This window comes from Coptis chinensis, chromosome 4, assembly GCF_015680905.1.
Source record: "Coptis chinensis isolate HL-2020 chromosome 4, ASM1568090v1, whole genome shotgun sequence".
Classification (NCBI taxonomy): domain Eukaryota; kingdom Viridiplantae; phylum Streptophyta; class Magnoliopsida; order Ranunculales; family Ranunculaceae; genus Coptis; species Coptis chinensis.
In genome coordinates, this window is record NC_141459.1 from 7397626 (window position 1) to 7419577 (window position 21952).

Below are 21952 nucleotides of genomic sequence, written 5' to 3' on the forward strand. Positions count from 1 at the left end.
ATGATGCTTTTGATGCTTCAATGGATTATAGAGCTTCCTCTGGAACAAGAGCTGAAGCTTGTGATGCTTGAGTTTTCTCTTACGATTTTTTGCCATGCTTATCTTTCTTTGCAGCAGGTAGACCTTTACAAGTCTTAGCATTGTGTCCTGGTTGTTTGCATTTAGAACAAAGTCTGATTTGCTTGTTGGGATTAACTTCTTCATCTGCTCCTCTAGTCCTTGCCTTTTTGGGCCTCCTAATGCCTCTGAAATATGGAGGTGGCATGATTTGTCTTTCATTCAAGATCATACATACAAGATATATGTTAGTCCTTTTGAGATTAGAAAACTGCACAATCATTAATTACAGATAGACTACAACTTACACAATTCATAGGCCACTCAGACATATCAGGCATTGGCATGATGTGTCCTATGTAAGCAAGCTTGTAGGTTGACACCCAATAATAGCTACTACAATATTCTTTCCAATACACTCTCCTTGGATACAATACTGCCACTGCATGTACACAAACTATACCAGATAACTGCCACCTCATACAGCTATACTCATGGTCAATTAAGTTCACACAAAATCTAGTTCCATTTTCAGTTTTAACACTTATCACCACCTCATTGCTTGACTCCACATGATACCTATGGACTTTTTTTTTTATCAATTCTTTGATTCTCTTTTCCACTTGTGGAACTAGACCATCCTCATCCCATTCCTTGGCCTTTTCTCTCCTCTTGTACATAAAAGACATTAACAATGTATGATACTTATCAACAAAATGAACTATTGGATTATCCCTCAGTTCCAATATCCAATTGTTAAAAGACTCAGAGAAGTTGTTACTAATATGATCACACTTTGTAGTAAGATCAAAGTGTGACCTAACCCAACATTCCACATCTTCTTGTAGCAACCATGCTTTGGCTTCCTTACATTCTCTTCCTAGCTTCTCTATTAACTTTTCAAACTCTATCTTCTTATAACACTTAGCTGCACCCCAAACTATAGTCTCTAAGTATTTGGCTTTAAAGTACTTTTTGAAATTCTTGAACATATGCCTAAAGCAAAATCTATGGGGATTCCTAGGAAATTCATGTGCCAGAGCCTCAACCAATCCTTTCTATCTATCTGAAATGAATGTCACAGGTTCCATATGTTCATCTATTCCATAATTCTTCATTATATTCAAAAACCCAATCCAACTATCTTTATTCTCAGACCTAGTTATATAAATGGCCACATGAAACAAGCCATTGTTTCCATCCAAGGCCACCATGCTTAAGCATTGCCCTCCATACTTCCCCTTCATAAAACATCCATCTAGTCCTATGATAGGTCTACAACCATTCAAGAAACCATGCAAAGAAGCAGGAAAACAAACACACATATCTTCAAATTTCAAAGTACCATCAGTTCTAGAATAACATGCTTTGGATCCTGGGTTATTTTTCAAAATCTGTATCAAGCTAGTAAACATTTGAAATAGTTCAAATACTATTATGATAAACAACCAAATTATTTACAAATATAAATAAGGGTATAAATTACATACCTGATCACATAGCACAAGCAACATGTTATAACTTGCTCCATAGTCACCATGAATATCTTGCAAACATTTCAACCTTGCATGCCAAGCAGTCCAATAGCTAATACTAACATGAAAATCTCCTCTAATAACTTCAGCCATGATAAATCTTGGAAACATGGTCTTGTAATGTACCTTCATCTGTGGTGCAATCTTTCTTGCAACCCAATTTGCATCAGCCATCCCATTCTCCAGTTCTAGATCAGCAGAACATATATGTTCATTTACAAATGTATTTAATCTCATTGTGAAGGTATCAGGCCTCAGTCTCCAATAAGCAACCCAAGGGCAGTTTTTACCCTTGTAACTACCCTTACATTTAGCTCTAATCCTGTACCTTTCATTGACAATCCTCATATCAACTTCAAATCTATTCTTTATGTAATAATCTGAAATTTCATGCCTTAGAGTTTCAATGTCAGGCCACTCCATGCCAACTTTCCATTCATCAGAACATGTTGGCATAACTATCTCTCCTTCATCCACATACACATTGGAGGTTTCATATACAAAATTGTAAAACTCATCACTCCTTGGCTGCTGCCACTCTATTTCTTCATCTGATGAGTTTGTATTGTGGTATCCCTCATCAGGATCAAGCTAATCAATCTGAGGCTCCCTAGGTTGTCTAGGTGGGTTTCTAAACCCAACCTCAACATCAATCTCTACTGGATCATCTGTTGTAGGTCCTGGTATATCCACATACTCTGGCAGCTCAGTATCCATTTCTTCATCAGAAAACTTATTAAAAATACTAATTTCAGCCTAGAAGCTAGCTATCTTCCTCATCAACTAGTACGCCTTTATCCTTCATATGTGATGTACTTATCTTCTTTCCCTTTGCTTCTCCCTTGTCCTTACCACTCTTCTTATTTTGCTTACTACCAAATCCCTTGTGATTAAAACTCTTTTTCTTCTTTTGCATGGAATTCCCCTTGTCATTTGCATTCAAAGCCCTCTTCTTAATCAATTTTTTTAAATCCATTAGCGTACACATTGTTTCATCATATTCTTGAGATGGTGGAACATCACTTTCACCCATATCATTCTCCACAAATACATGACAATACCCTTCATCATCAACAACTAACAAATCAAACATTCCTAAAAGACCACTATCACTATTTACATACACTTGCTTACTACTAACAAGATAAAACAACTTAATGTTCATATAATCCAACTTTGACATGTGACTAGGTAGACTAACATCTGTAGAAAAGTCTATCATATTCAACTCATCACTATTAACATCAAGCATTTCCTTAACTGGATATTTTGATCTATAATGCAAATGTGACAATTTCTCTCCATTTCTTCTTTTTGAAAACAACCCAACATAATGTATCTTCAAAATTTTCCTATCACCCATTTCTGTAATACAAACATAAATGTTAACATAAATTTAGATATGTCCCCCCCCCCCCCTTTAACATACAACTTTAAAACCCTTAAAATTTTAACAAACTTTAAACATACCAACCCCACTTCCATTCATAAAAAACCAAAATTATATCTTTGAATCGAAATTGTCAAAATTATATACAAATTTAAATTGCATGCATAAAATTGTTATCTTTCTCGATTTCCTAGGTACCAAATCAACATATTCCACCAAAAATATTTAAAACAACTTTAAAACGTAATATAATTACCTACAAATTGTAGTAAAAATTCATCTTTGCTTCTCCTCTTCAAGTCGCAACAGATTGACAGTTGAAAATGACAACAAACAACACTTGCTATGAAGACTAACACTAAAACAATATGAATCCACACTCTAACACCATGACTCAACACAAACAATGAAAGCTAGAGTCACTTCACCTTTTTCCGCTTTAAAAATGAGAGAGCGTGAATTTTAGGGATCGTAATTTAGATGCAATCTGGACTGTTGATCGGAGTGAACAAGATGTTTACACGTGTCCTTTTATTTTTCAAAATAAAACTTGGTCTTGTGAAGTCAAGGGGCTATTTAGGTAATTTTACACGCGAAAGGGTAGTTTGGACATTTCACAAAGAGATGACGGTCAAACTGTATTGACTTAGACGGAGTCTGAGTTTGGGGACAAGTCTAATTTCCCTGAATTTGGAGGGCAAGTCTTATTCATCTTTGAAAGGGGGGAGTCTAAAAAACCCAAAAAAAAAAAAAGTCTTCATTATTATATCTTTTATCACCGTGCCAGACACGCCGTAGAAAAAGTAAAATTACTATCAAAATATCAATTTACTCCCTGGAAATATAAACTTACCCAAACAAGTAATAAGACAAAAAACGCGATTTGCGCGTAACCCACTCACATTACCCAAAATAACTAATTTTGTCAGTATTTTTCTTTCCCACTCTTTCTACGACTGTACTACGACCAGCACTCTCTTTTTTTTCCCCCTCTGGCCACTTCAGTTCAACCCGCTAGCTATCGTTATCTAAAAACAAAATGAAATGAACAACCTCACTCATCAGGTTCGCTCTCTAAACACACTCAGGGTCTCATTTCGTAAAAGAACTCATCACACATTGTTTCTCTCCTCTGTTTAAAGTATGTTTCACACATGAACATTGTTATGAAGTTTAACTCTGGGTAAGTACATAGTTGTTTTGGTTACATTTTTTAGTCAAATATTTGATTTTCATATTAGATGTTTGTGAAGAGTGGTTTGGAAAGTATGGTAAATCCTTCAGGGAACTACGAGCCTAAAACGTCAGACTTGTCGAAGAACTTGACTGATACCATGAGGGGTTATAAATTGCATGATGATACGGAGAAAATATTTTTCAAGCCTTCACGTAAAAACGCATTGCCTCCATTATATTTCAAGTCCCCTTACTCTAATAACAAGGTTGATAAAGGGCTCAGATTTTATAGGGAGAAAATGCGTAGGGAGTCTGTGAATCTCAACAATAACTCGAGTGGCAGAAGAAGTACTTTTGGGAAGTCAGTATATGAAAGGCGTCCGGTATATAAACTTCAATTTGGTAAGGATTTTATCTTGGAACCTTCGGATGAAAGAGAGGTTGTACAGGGTCTAATGGCTGCTTTAGAATGCCCATGGAAGTAGGGGAAAGTGATCTTTACGCAGGATACAGTAAAAGGCATACCTACGAAGCATGAATTTGTGGCGCGGGATACTTCCAAAGTTAGTTTCAGAAGAGAAAATAATGAGGTTGAGGATTACCATTCTGACGTTGATGAAAAAGATGATAGTACTTTTGTTCAAAGATAAAAAAAACAGGGTTTCGAGCTCAATTCGATTCACTTTGGTTGTTAATGGTAACAGCACCGAGGCAGGTGTTATGCGTAACAAGGTTAGGGAAAGCCTTCGTCTGTTTCAAATTATATGTAGGAGGCTCTTGCGGGATGACGAAGGAAAGCCGAAAGAGGAAATTGGATTCAGACAGATTTATCTAGAAGCCGCAAAGATAGTGAGAGAGAAGAACAAATGGGTCAACACCGGGAACCAGATCTTAGGTATTGACCACGGAGTTGAGGTCGGTGATGAGTTTCATTACAGGGTGGAGCTATCTATAATTGGGTTACATCGTCCCTATCAGGGTGGAATAGACTATATGCATAGACATGGTACGATTGTGGCTACTAGTATTGTCGCTTCTGGGGGCTATGATGACGACATGGGCAGTACTGATGTCTTGGTATATTCTGGTCAAGGAGGAGCTCCAGTACGTGGCAATAAGATTGATACAGATCAAAAGCTTGTTCGAGGAAACCTGGCATTGAAGAACAGCATGGACGAAGGAACTCCTGTCAGAGTTATCCGGGGATATAAAGAAGGGAAGGGCAATGCGTCACTGGATGCAAGGATTAGTATGGCTGGAATATTCACCTGCGATGGTTTGTATTTGGTGGAGAAGTATTGGACAGAGCAAGGCCGTTACGGAAATAAGGTCTTTAAGTTTCAACTGAGAAGAATGGCTGGGCAGCCCGAGCTTGCCATAACAGAACAGAAGCAGTAAAAAAAAGCAAGTGTACGTGTGGGCCTTTGTGCAAAAGATATTTCTAAAGGGAAAGAGAACATACCCATTGGTGCTGTCAATAGAATAGATGATGGGAGACCCCCTCAGTTTAAATACATAACAAAGATGATGCTTATAAACCTACCCCCTTCTACGAGGATGTGACTGCACTGGTGGATGCTTAAGTTCAAAATGCTTGTGTGCCATTAAAAATGGAGGGCAAATCCCGTTCAATTTTAATGGGGCGATTGTGGAAGTGAAGCCCCTCGTTTATGAGTGTGGCCCTAGATGCAAGTGCCCTCCATCATGCTATAATAGAGTCAGCCAACATGGTATCAAGTTTCAGCTAGAGCTTTTCAAGACTGAATCTAAGGGATTGGGAGTCAGATCATTAACTTCCATCTCCTAAGGGAGCTTGATATGCGAGTATACGGGGGAGTTGTTCCAAGATAATGAAGCTGAACAAAGAATTGGCCATGATGAATATCTGTTCGTTATTGGACATAACTATAATGACCATGCTGTTTCCAGTAAACTCTCCAAGCTACCCTCCAACTTAAAATCCAATTCTTCGTTCAAAGTTGTGGAGGATGTTTCTGGCTTCACAATCGACGCAGCACAATATGGAAGCGTGGGGAGATTCATAAATCACAGTTGTTCACCAAATCTGTGTGCACAAAATGTCCTTTCCGATCACGATGACAAGAGAATGCCGCACATAATGCTGTTTGCTGCTGAGAATATTCCTCCTTTTGCAGGAGCTGACATACCATTAAAATATGCTGTTGGATCAAGTTGATGAATCCAATGGAAATATCAAGAAAAAGGAATGCTATTGTGGATCTTCGGGATGCAGGATGTATTAGGAAGATGGTAGTTGAAGAAGCATTTTGATTTTTCAGGTAAGTTGAAATTTTGCTGTCGTTGTTTTTTAAGTGGAAACCTTTGCATCTTAAGGTTTGCCTACTATAATACCTAATTGTCGTAGCTAATGAGGTTTTCATAAATATTCTCATAATATTGAGGAGTTACTGCTATTATTTTCCCACAGTTGCCATTCTACTTGCAATTGTGAATTTTTTTTCCCATGGCAAAATTATTGTGATTTCTTTTTGTTATTTAAGATTTGGCTTTTCTTTTCCTAATAGACTGGCACGTGCTTCCCAATCTTCGAAAAATGTCTCAATTTTCTTTATCGATATCCATCTTATTCTGAATTTCCAGAACAGTATGTAGTTCCCCACAACTTTGCCTCTGCGTGCATTGCTTAGCTGATAACTTTTTGTAATGCTGATGTTGCCATATATAGAACATCTGATTTTAAAGAATCCTCTATTACACCTTGCCTACATCTGATTTTAATCAGTAGTACACTCAAGAATTAGATTATTCCTGAAAAGAGCATGTAGAAACTTTCCTCATCGCATAAGGTGAGCACGATCTGGTCAAACCTTGATTAACTCTAGGAATTGAAGTTTTATAGGACTACTCAATTGTTATTTCTTAGCAGTAAGGGGAGTTAATGCTTGTTGTATATGAGGTCTACATACTCAAAGTGAAAGTGATGTCAATGTTTTGGTCTATAATAGATAATAAACAACTATAATAAAATCTGCTAGGGGTCTTCCGAAATTAATAAAGTTTAAGGAGGTAGAACATAAAGGTATAGTTTCTAAAAAGTAAGATCATGAAGTACATATAATGATATAATATGATTATGTTTCCTCTGACGAAAAGGATGATTATAGACGGCATACTGGATGTAGCTTAGGAGGGTTCACTTGGTGGCAGCTATACTAACTAATGAATGGTGATCCTGTAGTTGTGCTGCATCCATCTCCAAGCGAGGAAGATGGCCTCCTAAATTCCCACTACCTTCCTCTAATATATGTTTCTGCCATATATATCGTTATAATGTTCAAAATGAGTTTCTCTGTTTTACAAGGTAATTCAATAAACTGAGTCATGGTCATTGCTTGGATGGATTTATCAAGGAATCTATTTAGTTCATACACCAGAGGGAAAATTGTTATCTTTGTTGGAGTACTAAGTTGTTCCTCATCAAAGGATCCTAACTTATTTTGCATGTTAACTCTTTCTATATATTGATTTTAGCAATAGGAAAGTCCTTACTGTGATGGGGCTGTAATTCTTGATTACGTCATCAGTTAAGGTTGTATATAGATCTGTAGATCCTCAAACAGGGTGGATTCTTCCCGCTACCCTCTATGTTAATTTGTTTGGTTACTTTAGCATGGGGTAGCCCTCGTAGCATCTCTTTTTAAGTATTTTCCCCAATGACTTTTGCTTGTATTCTTCAGATGTTGATGTTTAAAAAAACAACTCTAAATATTTAACAGTATATCTTTTGCTGCATCTCCATGTCCGACAATGAGTTTCATTGCAAGTAATAGATCCTTGAAGGTGGCTTACATCAAACTTTGATGGCCCCATGTATGAAACCTCTCTACATCAGTTATTGAAGTTAACACGATTTTTTCTGCGTCCATGCTGACATGATGTTCAAAACTTAGAAGTCAATAATGATGACTTGTCAGGTACTTGTTGTTGGAATCTTCATGTGTATTTCAAATACTTGTGTGTTGTTTAGTCCCACATTGATGAACCACCACTAGAAAGTGAGGTATTTGAGGTGAACCTCTAACATAAGGACGTGCCCTTAGGGTACAAAGGCTTTTGTGTTAGGAGGGAGGACTCACCCAAAGCCACACACGCGCGCGTGCCCGCCCGCCCGGGCTGTGTTCATAAGAGAGATTAATCACAGAACAGAGAGAGAGAACTCGTGCAGAGGATACACGAAACAGTTAAGTCTTCAATTACTTAAATCTTCTTCTAGTGCAAAGTCAGACTGCTTAACCATTGAATCCTCACACCATTGGAAGGGGCGAAATCTTTCCTTAAGGACAGCCTAATCCGCGCCTTGGTTATTACCTGTTATTCTGTCCTTGTCTTCTATTGTTTTCTTTTATCTGCATACAACAATCTTAAGGAAAGATCAAGATGTCTACACCTGTTGACACCACGCCGATCAAAGAAACCAATTCTGGAGTCATGGAAGTAACTTCGTCTATATGAATGCTCGAAATTTACCCAATGTGTCAAAGATTGAATCCTTCAAATGGTTCACACTTCGATGGAGAGAAAGGGTGTTCACAGCCCTAGATGTACTCAACTATGCAAAGTATCTCATCGATACAAAGACCCATGGAGGGTTCTAATGATTTCGAAAAGAAATCAAGCCGCTTGGCTCAATGGGAATAAGGTATGTCGTCATGCTATTTTTAGTACCTTGTCCAATGAGATTTTTGATATTTATTGTTCAAATAAGAATGCACATGATATATGGGAGAGTTTGAACAAGAAATACATAATAGAGGATCTTTGGTAATTTAAATATGCTATTGAGAATTTTCTAAAGTTCCATATGAGAGGAGGATAGAGATGTAACGCCTCAAATCCATGATTTTCATGTGCCGATTAATGATTTGAAAACCGAGGGTATTAATTTACCCAATCCTTTGTTCTTGGATGTTTGATTGAGAAACTCCCCGAAGTCTTGGAAACACTATAAAAATAGTATGAAGCATAAAGCGAAGCAGATGACTCTTGAGGATGTGATCATTCACATTCACATAGAGGAAAAGAACAAGACTCGGGATGAGGTGTTGTCTAAGGAATTTCATTCTAAAGCCAATATCGTTGAAGGTAATCCCAAAGAAATCTAACAAAACCTCTAAGAAGCGTAAGTCCAACAAAAATAAGAATTTCAAGGTCAAAGACACTTCTTTTAAAAGGAGTGGTAATCGCAATGGAAATTGTTATGTTGTGGGTAAACCCGACATAGGGCTTTTCGGTCGTGCATACACAAGAAAGACACCGATGATCCTCCCAATGCTAATCTAGTTGAGGGAGATGATATTGTTCTTCTTTGTCGTGTCACAAGTGTTCATAGCCACCGGGAAGAGGAACTGGGTACTAGATTCGGTGCCACCCGCCACGCCTGGTGGTGATGTTGAAGCCTTCTCGATTACATACTAGTGAAAGATGAAAAGGTCTATATGGGTGACTCTAGGTCTATTTCTCGTTGAGGGAACAGTAAGGTTCTTCCGAAGTTAACTTTTGGAAAACCTTTTCACTTAGTAATGTTCTTCATGTTCCCGAGATTCGCCGGAATTTGATTTTCGTGGTCCCTACTGGGAAAAGTCAAGGCCAAGGTGACTTTTGAGAGTGACAAGTTTGTTCGACAAAGAATGAGGGTTTTGTTGGTAAAGGTTATTGTAATAACAAAGGGTCTTTTCATGTTGAATGTACTTGACAACATTATTATTAATAAGGATGAATGCATACGCTTATTTGCTTGACTCTTTTAATATATGGCATGGTAGACTAGGACATGTGAATGTTCAAGATATGAAAAGGATGAAAGCATGTGGTTTATTGTCTAATATTTCTGATTTTTCTAATGATAAATGTGAGATATGTCTTTGAGACTAAAGCCACGAAGAAACCCTCGTAGAATCGTGGTCTAGATGGATTACTAACTCTTATTCATACGGATTTGGGTGAATTCAGAAGTACCATGTCTAGAGGGGGGAAGTTTTATTATATTACATTCATAGATGACTTCTCTAGGTACACCATGGTATATTTACTTAGACACAAGCATGAGGCAGGTGAGATGTTTCTCAAGTACAAAGCTGAAGTTGAAAACCAGCTTAACTGTAAGATTAAGAGACTTCGGTCTGATAGGGGTGGAGAATATGAGTCTAACCCCTTCCAGGACTTTTGTGACAAGAGTGGCATTATTCATGAGACTACTCCACCATACTCTCCTGAGTCTAATGGAGTAGCCGAAAAGAAAAAAAGTAACACTTAAAGAGATGATGAATGCTATGCTTGTAAGTTTCGGAGCTTCCCCGAACTTGTGGGGGAAGCAATCCTATCCGCTTGCCATATATACGTAATAGGATACCCAACAAGAAAACAGGGAATAAGACACCATATGAGTTATGGAAAGGTCATGTACCTAACCTGACATATTTAAAAATGTGGGGGTGTCTTGCTAAGGTTCTTGTGAACGAACCTAAAAAGAGAAAATTGGGACCTAGAACTGTTGATTGTATGTTCATTGGTTATGCTCATAATAGTGCTGCATATAGATTTTTAGTAGTAAAATCTGATAATAACCTTGTCGATGCTAACACTATTATAGAGAGTAAAAATGCTGATTTCTTTGAGAATTTGTTTCCTTTGAAAATTGGCATTGAGAGGTTGGTAGCTCCTAGTGAACAACAATCAACAGATCCTGAAATTTCTGAACAAGAAATTCGGAAGAGTAAAAAGAGACAGAAATCCACCAATTTTGGTGATGACTTTTACACATTTCTTCTTGATGATGATCCCGTGGACGATAATGAGGCAATCGGTTCTCGAGATGCTCCTTTACGGAAGGATGCTATACACTCGAGAACTAGATTCGATTATAGCTAATCACACATGGGAGATAGTTGATCTACCTCCGGGCTTAAACCTATCGTTACAAGTGGATCTTCAAAAAGAAATTGAAACTAGATGGTTCCATTGAGAAATACAAGGCTAGACTTGTAGTCAAGGGGTTCTCCCGTAAGAAAGGCATTGACTATTTTGATACTTATGCTCCCCGTGAACTAGGATTTCTTCTATAAGAGTTCTAATGGCTCTAGCTACTATTCATAATTTATTTATTCATCAAATGGATGTAAAACCGCATTTTGAATGGTGATCTTGATGAAGAAATATATATGATGCGCCCGAGGGAAACGATAGTACGGGGAATGAGCATAAGGTATGCAAGTTAGTTAAGTCTTTATATGGGTTGAAACAAGCGCCAAAACAATGGCATGAAAAGTTTGACAGTGTCATGATGTCTAATGGATATCACATAAATGATGCTGATAAATGTATTTACTTCAAATCTTTTGATGTGAATTCATATGTGATTATCTGTCTATATGTGGATGACATGTTAATCATGAGTCCTAGCCTTGATGTTGTGAGAAACACCAAGATGTTTTTATCCTCCCAATTTGAAATGAAGGATTTGGGAGAAGCTGATGTGATTCTTGGAATCAAAATCATCAGAAATAGTGATGGCTATACGCTTTCACAAGAGCATTATGTTGAGAAGTTTTTGAAGAAGTTTAACTTTTATGATAGTAAGCCTGTGTCGACACCTTATGAGGCAAATAGTGAACTGAGGAAAAATGCTCAACATTCTAGATATGCCCAAATTATTGGTAGTCTCATGTACTTGATGAATTGCACTAGACCTGACATTGCTTATGCAGTTAGCAGGCTAAGCAGATACACTCATTGTCCTAGTCAGGAACATTGGAGTGCGTTAGAGAGATTAGCCAAGTACTTGAGAGGAACAATGAATTACGGCATAAGGTTTAGACAAACTCCACCTGTGATAGAGGGTTATTGTGATGCAAACTGGATATCTGATTCTCATGATATCAAGTCCACTAGTGGTTATATTTTCACCCTAGGTGGAGGTGCGCTTTGGAAATCTTCTAAGCAGACCTTGATAGCTCGCTCAACCATGGAGTCCGAGCTTATTGCTTTAGATAAAGCAAGTCCGAGGTCGAGTGGCTTAGAAACCTCTTGGCGATCTTCCTATTGGTACAAAACCGCCTCCACCGCATCTATGCATCAGGATGTCAGCCGCAATAGCAAAGGCAAAGAGCAAATTATATAATGGGAAAAGAGGCATATTCGCCCCGAGACTACAGTCTATAAAGTACCGGCTGAAATCACGGAGTTGTGGCTCTAGATTATGTGAGGTCGAGTTAAATTTGGCCGATCCTCCCGACAAAGCCACTTAACAGAGACAAGTGGTTGATACGTCGAGGGGATGGGACTTTTGCCTTAGATAGAGGGCTTTAATCGACGGCAACCCCACCTATGTGATTGGAGATCCCATGAATTAGGTTCAAAGGGAAAAACAAGTCACCTCGCCGTTCGGTATGCTATTGTCTTTCTTTTTGAGACGCCCCACCCTATGACTAGATAGCATTATTGTATATTTTGTATAACTTGAATAGCAATGAGAGAAAAAAAGGATGAGTTATTTTACTCTTAATGGAATCCATAGTCCATTATTTTTATGAGATAGTGTATTTTAACCGCTATGTACACTTGATGGATATCCACCTACGTGAATGTAGAACTGGTCGGTTCTTATGAGTATTCGTGCAAATACTCTAGAGCATTCACATAACACGTAGCGCAAGGGCCAAAAACAAAAACAATCTGAGTAACGGCATATAATGAAAAATCAATGTGGGTGCATGTCCTCTATTTTACTACAAGGGAATGTTGGTTCAAAGATTTTTAATCCACCACTTTCACGTATTATAAGACATGTTACCCTATGACCGGGTTCAAGCCCTAAAAGCACCAAGATCTTATGCATTGTTTTTTTCGATTCTCTCTGGCATTTCGTTAACCCATTTCTTTTGTAATATCCTATTCCAAAATAGTGGGGGACTATAAGTATTTTGAAATAGTGGGGGATTGTTGGAATCTTCATGTGTATTTCAAATACTTGTGTGTTGTTTAGTCCCACATTGATGAACCACCACTAGAAAGTGAGGTATTTGAGGTGAACCTCTAACATAAGGGCGTGCCCTTAGGGTACAAAGGCTTTTGTGTTAGGAGGGAGGACTCACCCAAAGCCACACACGCGCGCGCCCGCCCGCCCCGAGTCGCGTCGCGCTTGGGCTTGGGCTTGGGTAGTGGATTATCAATTCCCTAAACTGGTTTTGCAGCAAGTTTCGGCTTGCTAGAGTTCTACTTCGATTTGGTTTTGTGAAACCGAATTAGAGAGGTGTCCTTCTCCATCTATGATTCGATCATACCTCTATATAAACACTGCTGTGTTCATAAGAGAGATTAATCACAGAACAGAGAGAGAGAGAGAGACGCAGAAGAGAGAACTCGTGTATACAGTGCTGCTGCTGCTTCTATATTGAGAGAGAAGACATAAGTCGTGCTGCCTCCATACACACCAGCGAAACAGAGGATACTCCCTTCTCTCCACCCTACACGAAACAGTTAAGTCTTCAATTACTTAAATCTTCTTCTCTTCTTCCCGGCCGCCGAGAGAGAGTTATATTTTTGTTTCTAGAGGGTAGTCCGTTTCTAGTGCAAAGTCTCTGTTAACCATTGAATCCTCGGTGGAGGAAGACGCCATCGTTGCCTTTCTCGCACCATTGGAAGGGGCTTAAATCTTTTTCCTTAAGGACAGCCTAACTTTGGTTATTACCTGTTATTCTGTCCTTGTCTTCTATTGTTTTCTTTTATCTGCATACAACACTTGTCACTGAATTTACCTCTGGGATGCTAATAAATCCTTGTCATTTAGTTTTCCTACTTACGACACAAAGATGGACTGCCTACTGTTCTTGATTTGTCTTACAATATAATAATTCAATCTCGCATCTTGTTTGATATTTCAGGTATCAAGGTCATGGGAATTGATTCAAAGTGCTCAAATAACTTTTTGCCATCAAGATTTGAGGAGAGGAATTTTGTGTAGTGATAGGACTTGCAGTCTCATTCAAAACTATATAAACTAGCATTTGGCAGGGAGGCACCAATTTGAAGATGGAGTGAGCCTTGTACTTGAGATATATTCTTACCTTGGATACATACTGTCTGACTGACTGACCGTAAAAGTGTATCTCCATGACTCAAGCTGTCTGTTATGTAAACAATTGTGTTTTTTGATTGTGTGTTTGAATTAGACCAGCTATTGCAGAACCATCTCTAGGTTCTTAATTTCTTATCATGTCTTTTCTTCGCTTTCTCTTATGTCTTGTATCTTCTCTTTTCTTATTCTTTGATACAATCGCAGTGCTCACCTAGCAAAAAAAAATGTATGAATTGTTCCTGCTGGATAATCTCATATTCACATTGAAAAATGTCAGTTGAACATTTGGCGCTGCTGATTCAAGTCATTGAACACTACGAAAGAAGGAAAAGATTCGAGCACTACAGTAATCCTTGTGCGACGCGCAGTACAAGGGATCTGCTAAGAAGGAACAGTATCCTCTTCAATATAGCCGAAGGAAGAGTTACTCAGTTACATATTCTACAAAAAGTTCATGTATATAATGGGCTTTTATTTCATTTTCACATTCTTTTCTTCTTATTGATTGAGTTCTCTTCTTGTTAAGTTTTTATGCTGTGTAATCTCTTGTAGGTACTAGGGACTCACAGGTTGCTTGAAGGTAAGTGTATGTCCTGTGGGTGAATATTGGATCGGAAGAAGAGACAAATGTAAGATTTATCTTGTTGAATAAAGGTTGGGGTTTGCCTGACCCCATACAAATGTAAGATTTAACTGGAATTATGATCGCATCTTCTCATTTGAGCCCACACGCTTGTTACGTTCATAAGGTGCTTTTGCTCTTGAAGTTAGTAGCTGATGTGAAGTGGGACATAATTAATCAGACCATAAGAAGTGGCAGAATTAATTCTGGTCAAATGACACTCTGTTTCTCTCGCATATTAGGAAAAATTGTGGGAAGATGAATAGGAAGAAAATAGCAGTGTGAAATTTATCTTTTCGTTGAAGAGGCGGAAATGCACCAAGATCTTGTAATTCCCTATCTCATAATAGCTAGGGTTGGACTTATGGCCCTGCGGATGCATGTATTGACTGGCTTACTTACTTTGCTTTTACATTTGTTAAAAAGAAAAAAAAATAGTGCAAGATGATTGGAAGACTTATAAAATTTGATCTAAACTTTGAGATGGCGTGTCTGCCCGACACTCCCACATAAATATCAAGACAAATCTGCTAATACATGATGCATGCGCTGCAACATCCTAAGGGATATTTATCCAACTCTAGGTCCCTAGCCTTCAACACAATAAGAATGAGAGCGAATTTGTGGACATGCTTGTCCACAAACAACAACTCTTGATTGGTCCAAATAATTTGTGGCAGTTACACAGTTTTTTTGGGCGTAAACAGTTTTTCCGGGCAGCCTCTCTACAATAAGCACTTGAGGTCTCGTGGACATCAAATAATTGCCTGTCTACAAACTTATTCTGAATAAGAATTGGACGATCACCGCTCCACAATAGTGTTTTAAAATCTACCTATTTCATAGTGGCCGTTTTCCCTTGAGTCATCAACTTTCTTTCAAGTTATATATTTTTCTCAAAAAATGCATATTGTGTGAGTCAAACTATATACTAGGATATATTGTGTGCCTAGTAAAAAGCACATTTGGTGTGGTTACTGGTTAGTACTATAAAGCTCTATTTATCATCACAATTCAAAGAAGGAATAGAGAAGATAGACTTGGTAGTCGTCCATTTTTTCCCATCGTTTTCAACGTTAGTCCAGTTCATAGTCTCTTCATTACACCATTTATTACCTGACAATATAAACTTACTCAAATAAGTAATAAGACAAAAAACGCTATTTGCATGGAACCCACTCACAATTCCCAAAACAAGTAATTTATCAGTCTTTTTCATTCCCACTCAGTTTTTTTCCCTCTGTTCACTCACAAGCAGAAAACGCACTTCATTTGACCCCTCCAGCTAGCTAGCTTTTTCCTATAAACGAAAAAAACAACCTCAGTATTCAGGTTGCCTCTCTAAACACCTTGGGTTTCATTTTTTCAACATTATTCATCACACATTGTTGTGAACTTTTAACTGTGGGTATGTACAGGTGACTTTTTAGTTAAATATTCTATATATTTGCTCTGTTTGGTTGGTGTTTTGTCATTGTTGTAATGTGTTAGTTGGGCCGTTGAGGTTTGTTAAACAGATTATTATAACCTGATCTGTTCATTTTATACTTTATATTTTGACTTTGTATATTTGATTATTTGACTGTTTGTTTGATGAGTTGGAAGGAGTGATTAATCTAAAAGTGAGGTTAATAAAAAACGTTTATCTGACTGTTCATTGTAACTGTGTGCATGCTTGCTTTTTTGTCTTTATATTAGATGTTTCTGAAGAGTGGTTTCTTATATATAGTAACATTTTTGTTTACTGATAGATTTGTTACTCCTGTGGAGTGAATTGAAATGCTGGAAGAAGAAAACGTGTTTGATTGATAGGGAAAGCTTGTTGGACAGTTTTTGGGGATGGAAATTTGATTAATGGGGATAATGTTTCATTAAATCAGTGTAAAATGAGGAGGGTATCTGCGAAAAGAACTTTTCCTAGGGGTTGTGGACGAAATGTCATGGTTGCTGATGAGGTAATGAATGATGGTGGTGTTGATAACTCGAATGCTGGAGAGGGTGAAATAGTACTATCACTTGACTATGCTAATCAGTTTTTAGAAGATCGTCGAGAATATGCTTCACAGGTGAATGTGCAGCTGAGTGATGCTAGTGTTGGTAATGGTTCAGTCGAGAAATCTGATGTTGAAGAGGGTGAAACTGTAGAACTTGACTCTTGTAATCGGTTCCGAGAAGGTTCTGGGAAGTATTCCCCGACGTTTAATGCGAGCGAAGAAAGTGTTACTAATGGTTTGGATTATCGAATGAAGGATAAGGTCGAGAGTGCACTTGAAGAAGTTGATTCTGCCATGCAATTCTCAGAAGGTTGTGAACAATTGGGCCCACAGATTGTTGCAAAGCCGAGCGGAGAAGGTGTTAGTGCTACCATTGGTTCAGATTGTGAAATGAAAGTTTTTGCTGCACAGTTTGATGCAAAGCTGAGAGGAGAAGGTGTTTCCATTGGTTCGGTTTGTGAAATGATAGTTAAGAAAGAGGGTGAACCTGACTCTGGCAAACAATCAGGAAGGTCAATATGGTCTGGAGTTCTTGAAGTAGGTAGAAGTCTGGTTCCGGATGAATCACTAGAATTTCCTAGCACTTCAACATCTGAAACTGTCAAGTCAATGAAGTCTTTGGGTCAGCTGGTAGAACCGGAAGCGTCCAAATCAAAGAAAACTTTGGAAAGTATGGTAAATCCTTCAGGGGACTTCGAACCTAAAATGTCAGACTTGTCTAAGAACTTGACTGATACCAAATTGCTTGAATCCATGAGGGGTTCTAATTTGCCTGACTCCAAAGGTTATCCTAATGTCGTCCAGTCTGAAGAGAAAGAGCTGCCTAGTAGTCTGGGGATGCATTTGCCGGTTCACTCTGATCTTTCAGACGCTTTTAAACAGTGTAAGGATTCAGAGCAGCCTCAAGCATCATTCCCTCGTGAAGATGCCGAACAGAGCACGCATAGAGAATATCCTCAACGAACCAGATCAGCGATTCGAGATTTTCCTGCTGGGTGTGGGAGGAGAGCTCTGCTTGATACTGTGAATGAGTGTCAAAAACCAGTTGAGTATTACCAAGATATGAGGCTGGGTGAAACGTCTAGTGGAAATAACAGGTCAGAACAGCTTGATAGCAGTAAGTTGAAGCAAGATGATATGGAGAAAATCTTTTTCAAGCCTTCACGTAAAAACTCACTGCCTCCATTATATGTCAAGTCCTCTTACTCTAGTAACAAGGTTGATAAAGGGTTCAGATTTTGTCGTGAGGAAATGCATATGGAGTTTGCGAATCTCAGCAGTAACTCCAGTGGTAAGAGAAGTATTTTTGGGAAGTCAGTATATGAAAGGCATCCGGTAAATAAACATCAATTTGGGAAGGATTTTATCTCGGAACCTTCAGATGAAAGAGCGGCTGTACAGGGCCTAATGGCTGCTTCAGAATGCTCATGGAAACAGGAAAAAGTGATTTTTACCCAGGATACAGTAAAAGTCATACCTACGAAGCATATATTTGTGGCACGGAATACTTCCAAAGTTAGTTTCAGAAACGAGAATATTGAGGTTGAGGACTATCTTTCTGAAGTTGATGAAAAAGATGATAGTGCTTTGGTTCACAGATCAAAAAACATGGCTTCGAGCTCAATTCCATTCACTAGGGTTGTTAATGGCAACAGCACCCAGGCAGGTGTTATGCGTAACAAGGTTAGGGAAAGCCTTCGTCAGTTTCAAATAATATGTAGGAAGCTCTTGCGGGATGACGAAGGGAAGCCGAAAGTGGAAATTGGATTCAGGCGGATTGATCTTGAAGCCGCAAAGATAGTGAGAGAGAAGAACAAATGGGTCAACACCGGCAACCAGATCTTAGGTATTGTCCCTGGAGTTGAGGTCGGTGATGAGTTTCATTACAGGGTGGAGCTATCTATAATTGGGTTACATCGTCCCTATCAGGGTGGAATAGACTATGTGCATAGACGTGGTATGATAGTGGCGACTAGTATTGTCGCGTCTGGGGGCTATGATGATGACATGGGCAGTACTGATGTCTTAGTGTATTCTGGGCAAGGAGGAACTCCAGTACGAGGCAATAAGATGGCTACAGATCAAAAGCTTGTTCGAGGAAACCTGGCATTGAAGAAAAGCATGGATGAAGGAACTCCTGTCAGAGTTATCCGGGGATATAAAGAAGTGAAGGGCAATGCATCACTGGATGCAAGGATTAGTATGGCTGGAATATTCACCTATGATGGTCTGTATTTGGTGGAGAAGTATTGGACAGAGGAAGGGCGTTACGGAAATAAGGTCTTTAAGTTTCAACTGAGAAGAATGGTTGGGCAGCCCGAGCTTGCCATAAAAGAACTGAAGCAGTCTAAAAAAGCAAGTGTACGTGTGGGCCATTGTGCAAAAGATATTTCTCAAGGGAAAGAGAAGATACCCATTGGCGCTGTCAATAGAAAAGATGATGAGAGACCCCCTCCGTTTAAATACATAACAAGGATGATACATCCTCTGCATTATAAACCCACCCCTGTCCGTGGATGTGACTGCACTGATGGATGCTTAAGTTCAAAATGCCTGTGTGCCATTAAAAATGGAGGGAAACTCCCATTCAATTACAATGGGGCTATTGTGGAAGCAAAGCCCCTCGTTTATGAGTGTGGTCCTAGATGCAAGTGCCCTCCATCATGCTATAATAGAGTCAGCCAACATGGTATCAAGTTTCTGCTAGAGCTTTTCAAGACTGAATCTAGGGGATGGGGAGTCAGATCATTAAATTCCATCTCCTCGGGGAGCTTTATATGCGAGTACATGGGGGAGTTGCTGCAAGATAATGAAGCTGAACAGAGAATTGGCCATGATGAATATCTGTTCGATGTTGGACATAACTATAATGACCATGCGGTTTCCAGTAATCTCTCCAAGCATATACCCTCTGACTTAAAATCCAATTCTTCGTTCAAAGATGAGGAGGATGTTTCTGGCTTCACAATTGATGCAGCACAATATGGGAACATAGGGAGATTCATAAACCACAGTTGTTCTCCAAATCTATATGCACAAAATGTCCTATATGATCATGATGACAAGAGAATGCCGCACATAATGTTGTTTGCTGCTGAGAATATTCCTCCTTTGCAGGAGTTGACATACCACTACAACATGCAGTTGGATCAAGTTTATGACTCCAATGGAAATATTAAGAAGAAAAAATGCAAATGTGGATCTGCTGGATGCACTGGAAGGATGTATTAGGCTGATGGTTTTTAAGGAAGCATTTGGATTTCTCATGTAAGTAAAAAAATTCTGCTTTCCTCCCTCTAAATTGCTGTATGTGTTTATTAACGGAATTTGCATCCTAATTTCTGCCTACTGTAATACCTAATTGTCGTAGTCTATAATGCTTTTGCTATGATTATAGTTTTATCGGAGATCGAGGAACTGCTATTATTTACCCGCAAATTGTCCTTATACTTGCAGTTCAGAAAATGGTTATCCCTTGGCAAAGTTATGTTGATTCTACTTTTAATTGGAGGATTTTAGGCTTCACAACTTTTACTTTTAGATTTTCCCAACATAAGAAAACAATATTGTAATATAAATAAGCTTCCTCGCTCTTTCACTATGCTTCCTGTTTTGGCCATGTAAAAAGGATGAATGCGGGTGACAGTATATGGCTTAGGAGGGTTAATTTGGTGGCAGTTATACTAATTATTGGTACTGAATGGTGACCCCGTAGATGCGCGCTGCATGCATCTCCAAGATGAGGATGGCATCCTATGTTCCTACTACAATACTGTTTTAGACATTTAGCGTTCTAGGACTAGTTGTGCTGGTTTACTAGGTAATCAGTTAAACTGACTGTATGTTACCTCACTTGGTGCATAACTACCGTGAAGTATGCGCTTCACTCTATATAAAAGATATTCATAAACCAAACATCTCATTCCCCTTCCGTCATTGGATTTGTATGCATTGTTTTTGAGAACGAACAATTTTTTTTATGTTTCCTTGGACGGAAAACATTGGTTGTTTGTCAACTCTTTCTGCATTCTGATCTAGTAATAACAAAGTCCAAAATCATTGTAGTACGTGATGGGACCGTAATTCTATTGTTCTTGTAAAGAGAACTTAATTAGTCAAGGTAATATAAAACTCTGCCAAACCTCAGACACACAGGTTCTTCAGCCACCCTCGATGTTATTATCATCTTTGGTTACTTTCTTAAGCTGACTGTTCACGGTGTTCTTCGCTTTTAAGTATTTTTAATAATGTTTGAGCCATTAACTGCATGCCCAGATTTGCTGGTACCTGACAATGATGAAATGACTTTTGCTTGTATCCCTCGGATTGTGATGTTCAAATAGAAAAAGGCCACTAAAGATCTTTTTGATGATATATCATATGTGTTGCATCTCCATTCGCCGTCTTGTTTGACAAGTAAGACCCATGCAGGTGGCTTATATCAACATTTGATGGTCCTATGCATGAAATCTCTGGATAGGGGAAATTGACTTGACATGATTGTTTCTGCTTGAGATCCATGACATTAATCTATATTATGATGTTTAAAACTTGGAAGTCATTGATGACTAGTAAATTCTGGTAGGCTTGGGAAGCTAATGTATCGATGTCATTTGCATACTTATGCCATAGATGTACTGTACGTGAATTGTCTTTGATGTCTTACAATATATTTATTGAATCTCATACCCTGTTTATTATTCCAGGTATTATGTGTTGTTGGAATTGATCCGAAGGTGATTGAAGAACCTTTTGCCATCAGGAGCCGAGGAAAGGGTTCTTGTGTAGTGATATAATTAGAAATCTCATTCAAAACTATATAAACTAGCATTTGGCAAATTGGCAGGGAACCACAGGTTATAAGATGGAGTTGACCTTCTATTTAATTGGGATATATTCTTATATTTGATACATGTTTGTGACTAGTGACTACTAGCAGTTTATTATCTCCAATTTGTCTATTGTTTACATGGAACTATGTTACCACTATAGGAAAAAAAATTACGTTGCCAGTTATCCCTTGTGCTTGTGGTCGTGTGGTCGTGTGCATAGAGTTTGTGTTTC

At 38.5% G+C, this 21952-nt stretch overlaps 3 protein-coding genes and 1 pseudogene across 4 annotated transcripts; 2 read left to right on the forward strand and 2 right to left on the reverse strand.

Moving 5' to 3' along the window:
- Window positions 1-320: 320 nt before the first annotated feature.
- On the reverse strand, window positions 321-1049 carry LOC147501580 (uncharacterized). The gene has a single exon (XM_086604340.1). It carries the CDS (start codon window positions 1047-1049, stop codon window positions 321-323), a length of 729 nt encoding a protein of 242 aa, XP_086460466.1.
- Window positions 1050-1115: 66 nt separating this feature from the next.
- LOC147501581 (uncharacterized) lies at window positions 1116-2048 on the reverse strand. Its single transcript, XM_086604341.1, has 2 exons — window positions 1548-2048; window positions 1116-1451 (listed from the first exon to the last, which is right to left on the reverse strand). The coding sequence occupies exons 1-2, from the start codon at window positions 2046-2048 to the stop codon at window positions 1116-1118; spliced, it is 837 nt and encodes a 278-aa protein (XP_086460467.1).
- A 2695-nt stretch (window positions 2049-4743) lies between these two features.
- On the forward strand, window positions 4744-14499 carry LOC147501582 (histone-lysine N-methyltransferase, H3 lysine-9 specific SUVH6-like; annotated as a pseudogene). The gene is made up of 2 exons (XR_015220877.1): window positions 4744-6458; window positions 14079-14499. The product of XR_015220877.1 is annotated as a histone-lysine N-methyltransferase, H3 lysine-9 specific SUVH6-like (transcript).
- Window positions 14500-16645: 2146 nt separating this feature from the next.
- Window positions 16646-21904, forward strand: LOC147501583 (uncharacterized). Its single transcript, XM_086603804.1, has 2 exons — window positions 16646-20155; window positions 21595-21904. The coding sequence occupies exon 1, from the start codon at window positions 16781-16783 to the stop codon at window positions 20117-20119; it is 3339 nt and encodes a 1112-aa protein (XP_086459930.1). The 5' UTR covers window positions 16646-16780; the 3' UTR covers window positions 20120-20155; window positions 21595-21904.
- Window positions 21905-21952: the final 48 nt, after the last annotated feature.

Coding starts and splice junctions, on each gene's coding strand:
- LOC147501581 (XM_086604341.1), bottom strand. CDS start 2,048: ATGCCAACATGTTCTGATGAATGGAAAGTTGGCATGGAGTGGCCTGAC. Junction 1,452..1,547: donor TGCTTGTGCTATGTGATCAG/GTATGTAATTTA, acceptor AGCTTGATACAG/ATTTTGAAAAATAACCCAGG.
- LOC147501583 (XM_086603804.1), top strand. CDS start 16,781: ATGAGGAGGGTATCTGCGAAAAGAACTTTTCCTAGGGGTTGTGGACGA.
- LOC147501580 (XM_086604340.1), bottom strand. CDS start 1,049: ATGTTCAAGAATTTCAAAAAGTACTTTAAAGCCAAATACTTAGAGACT.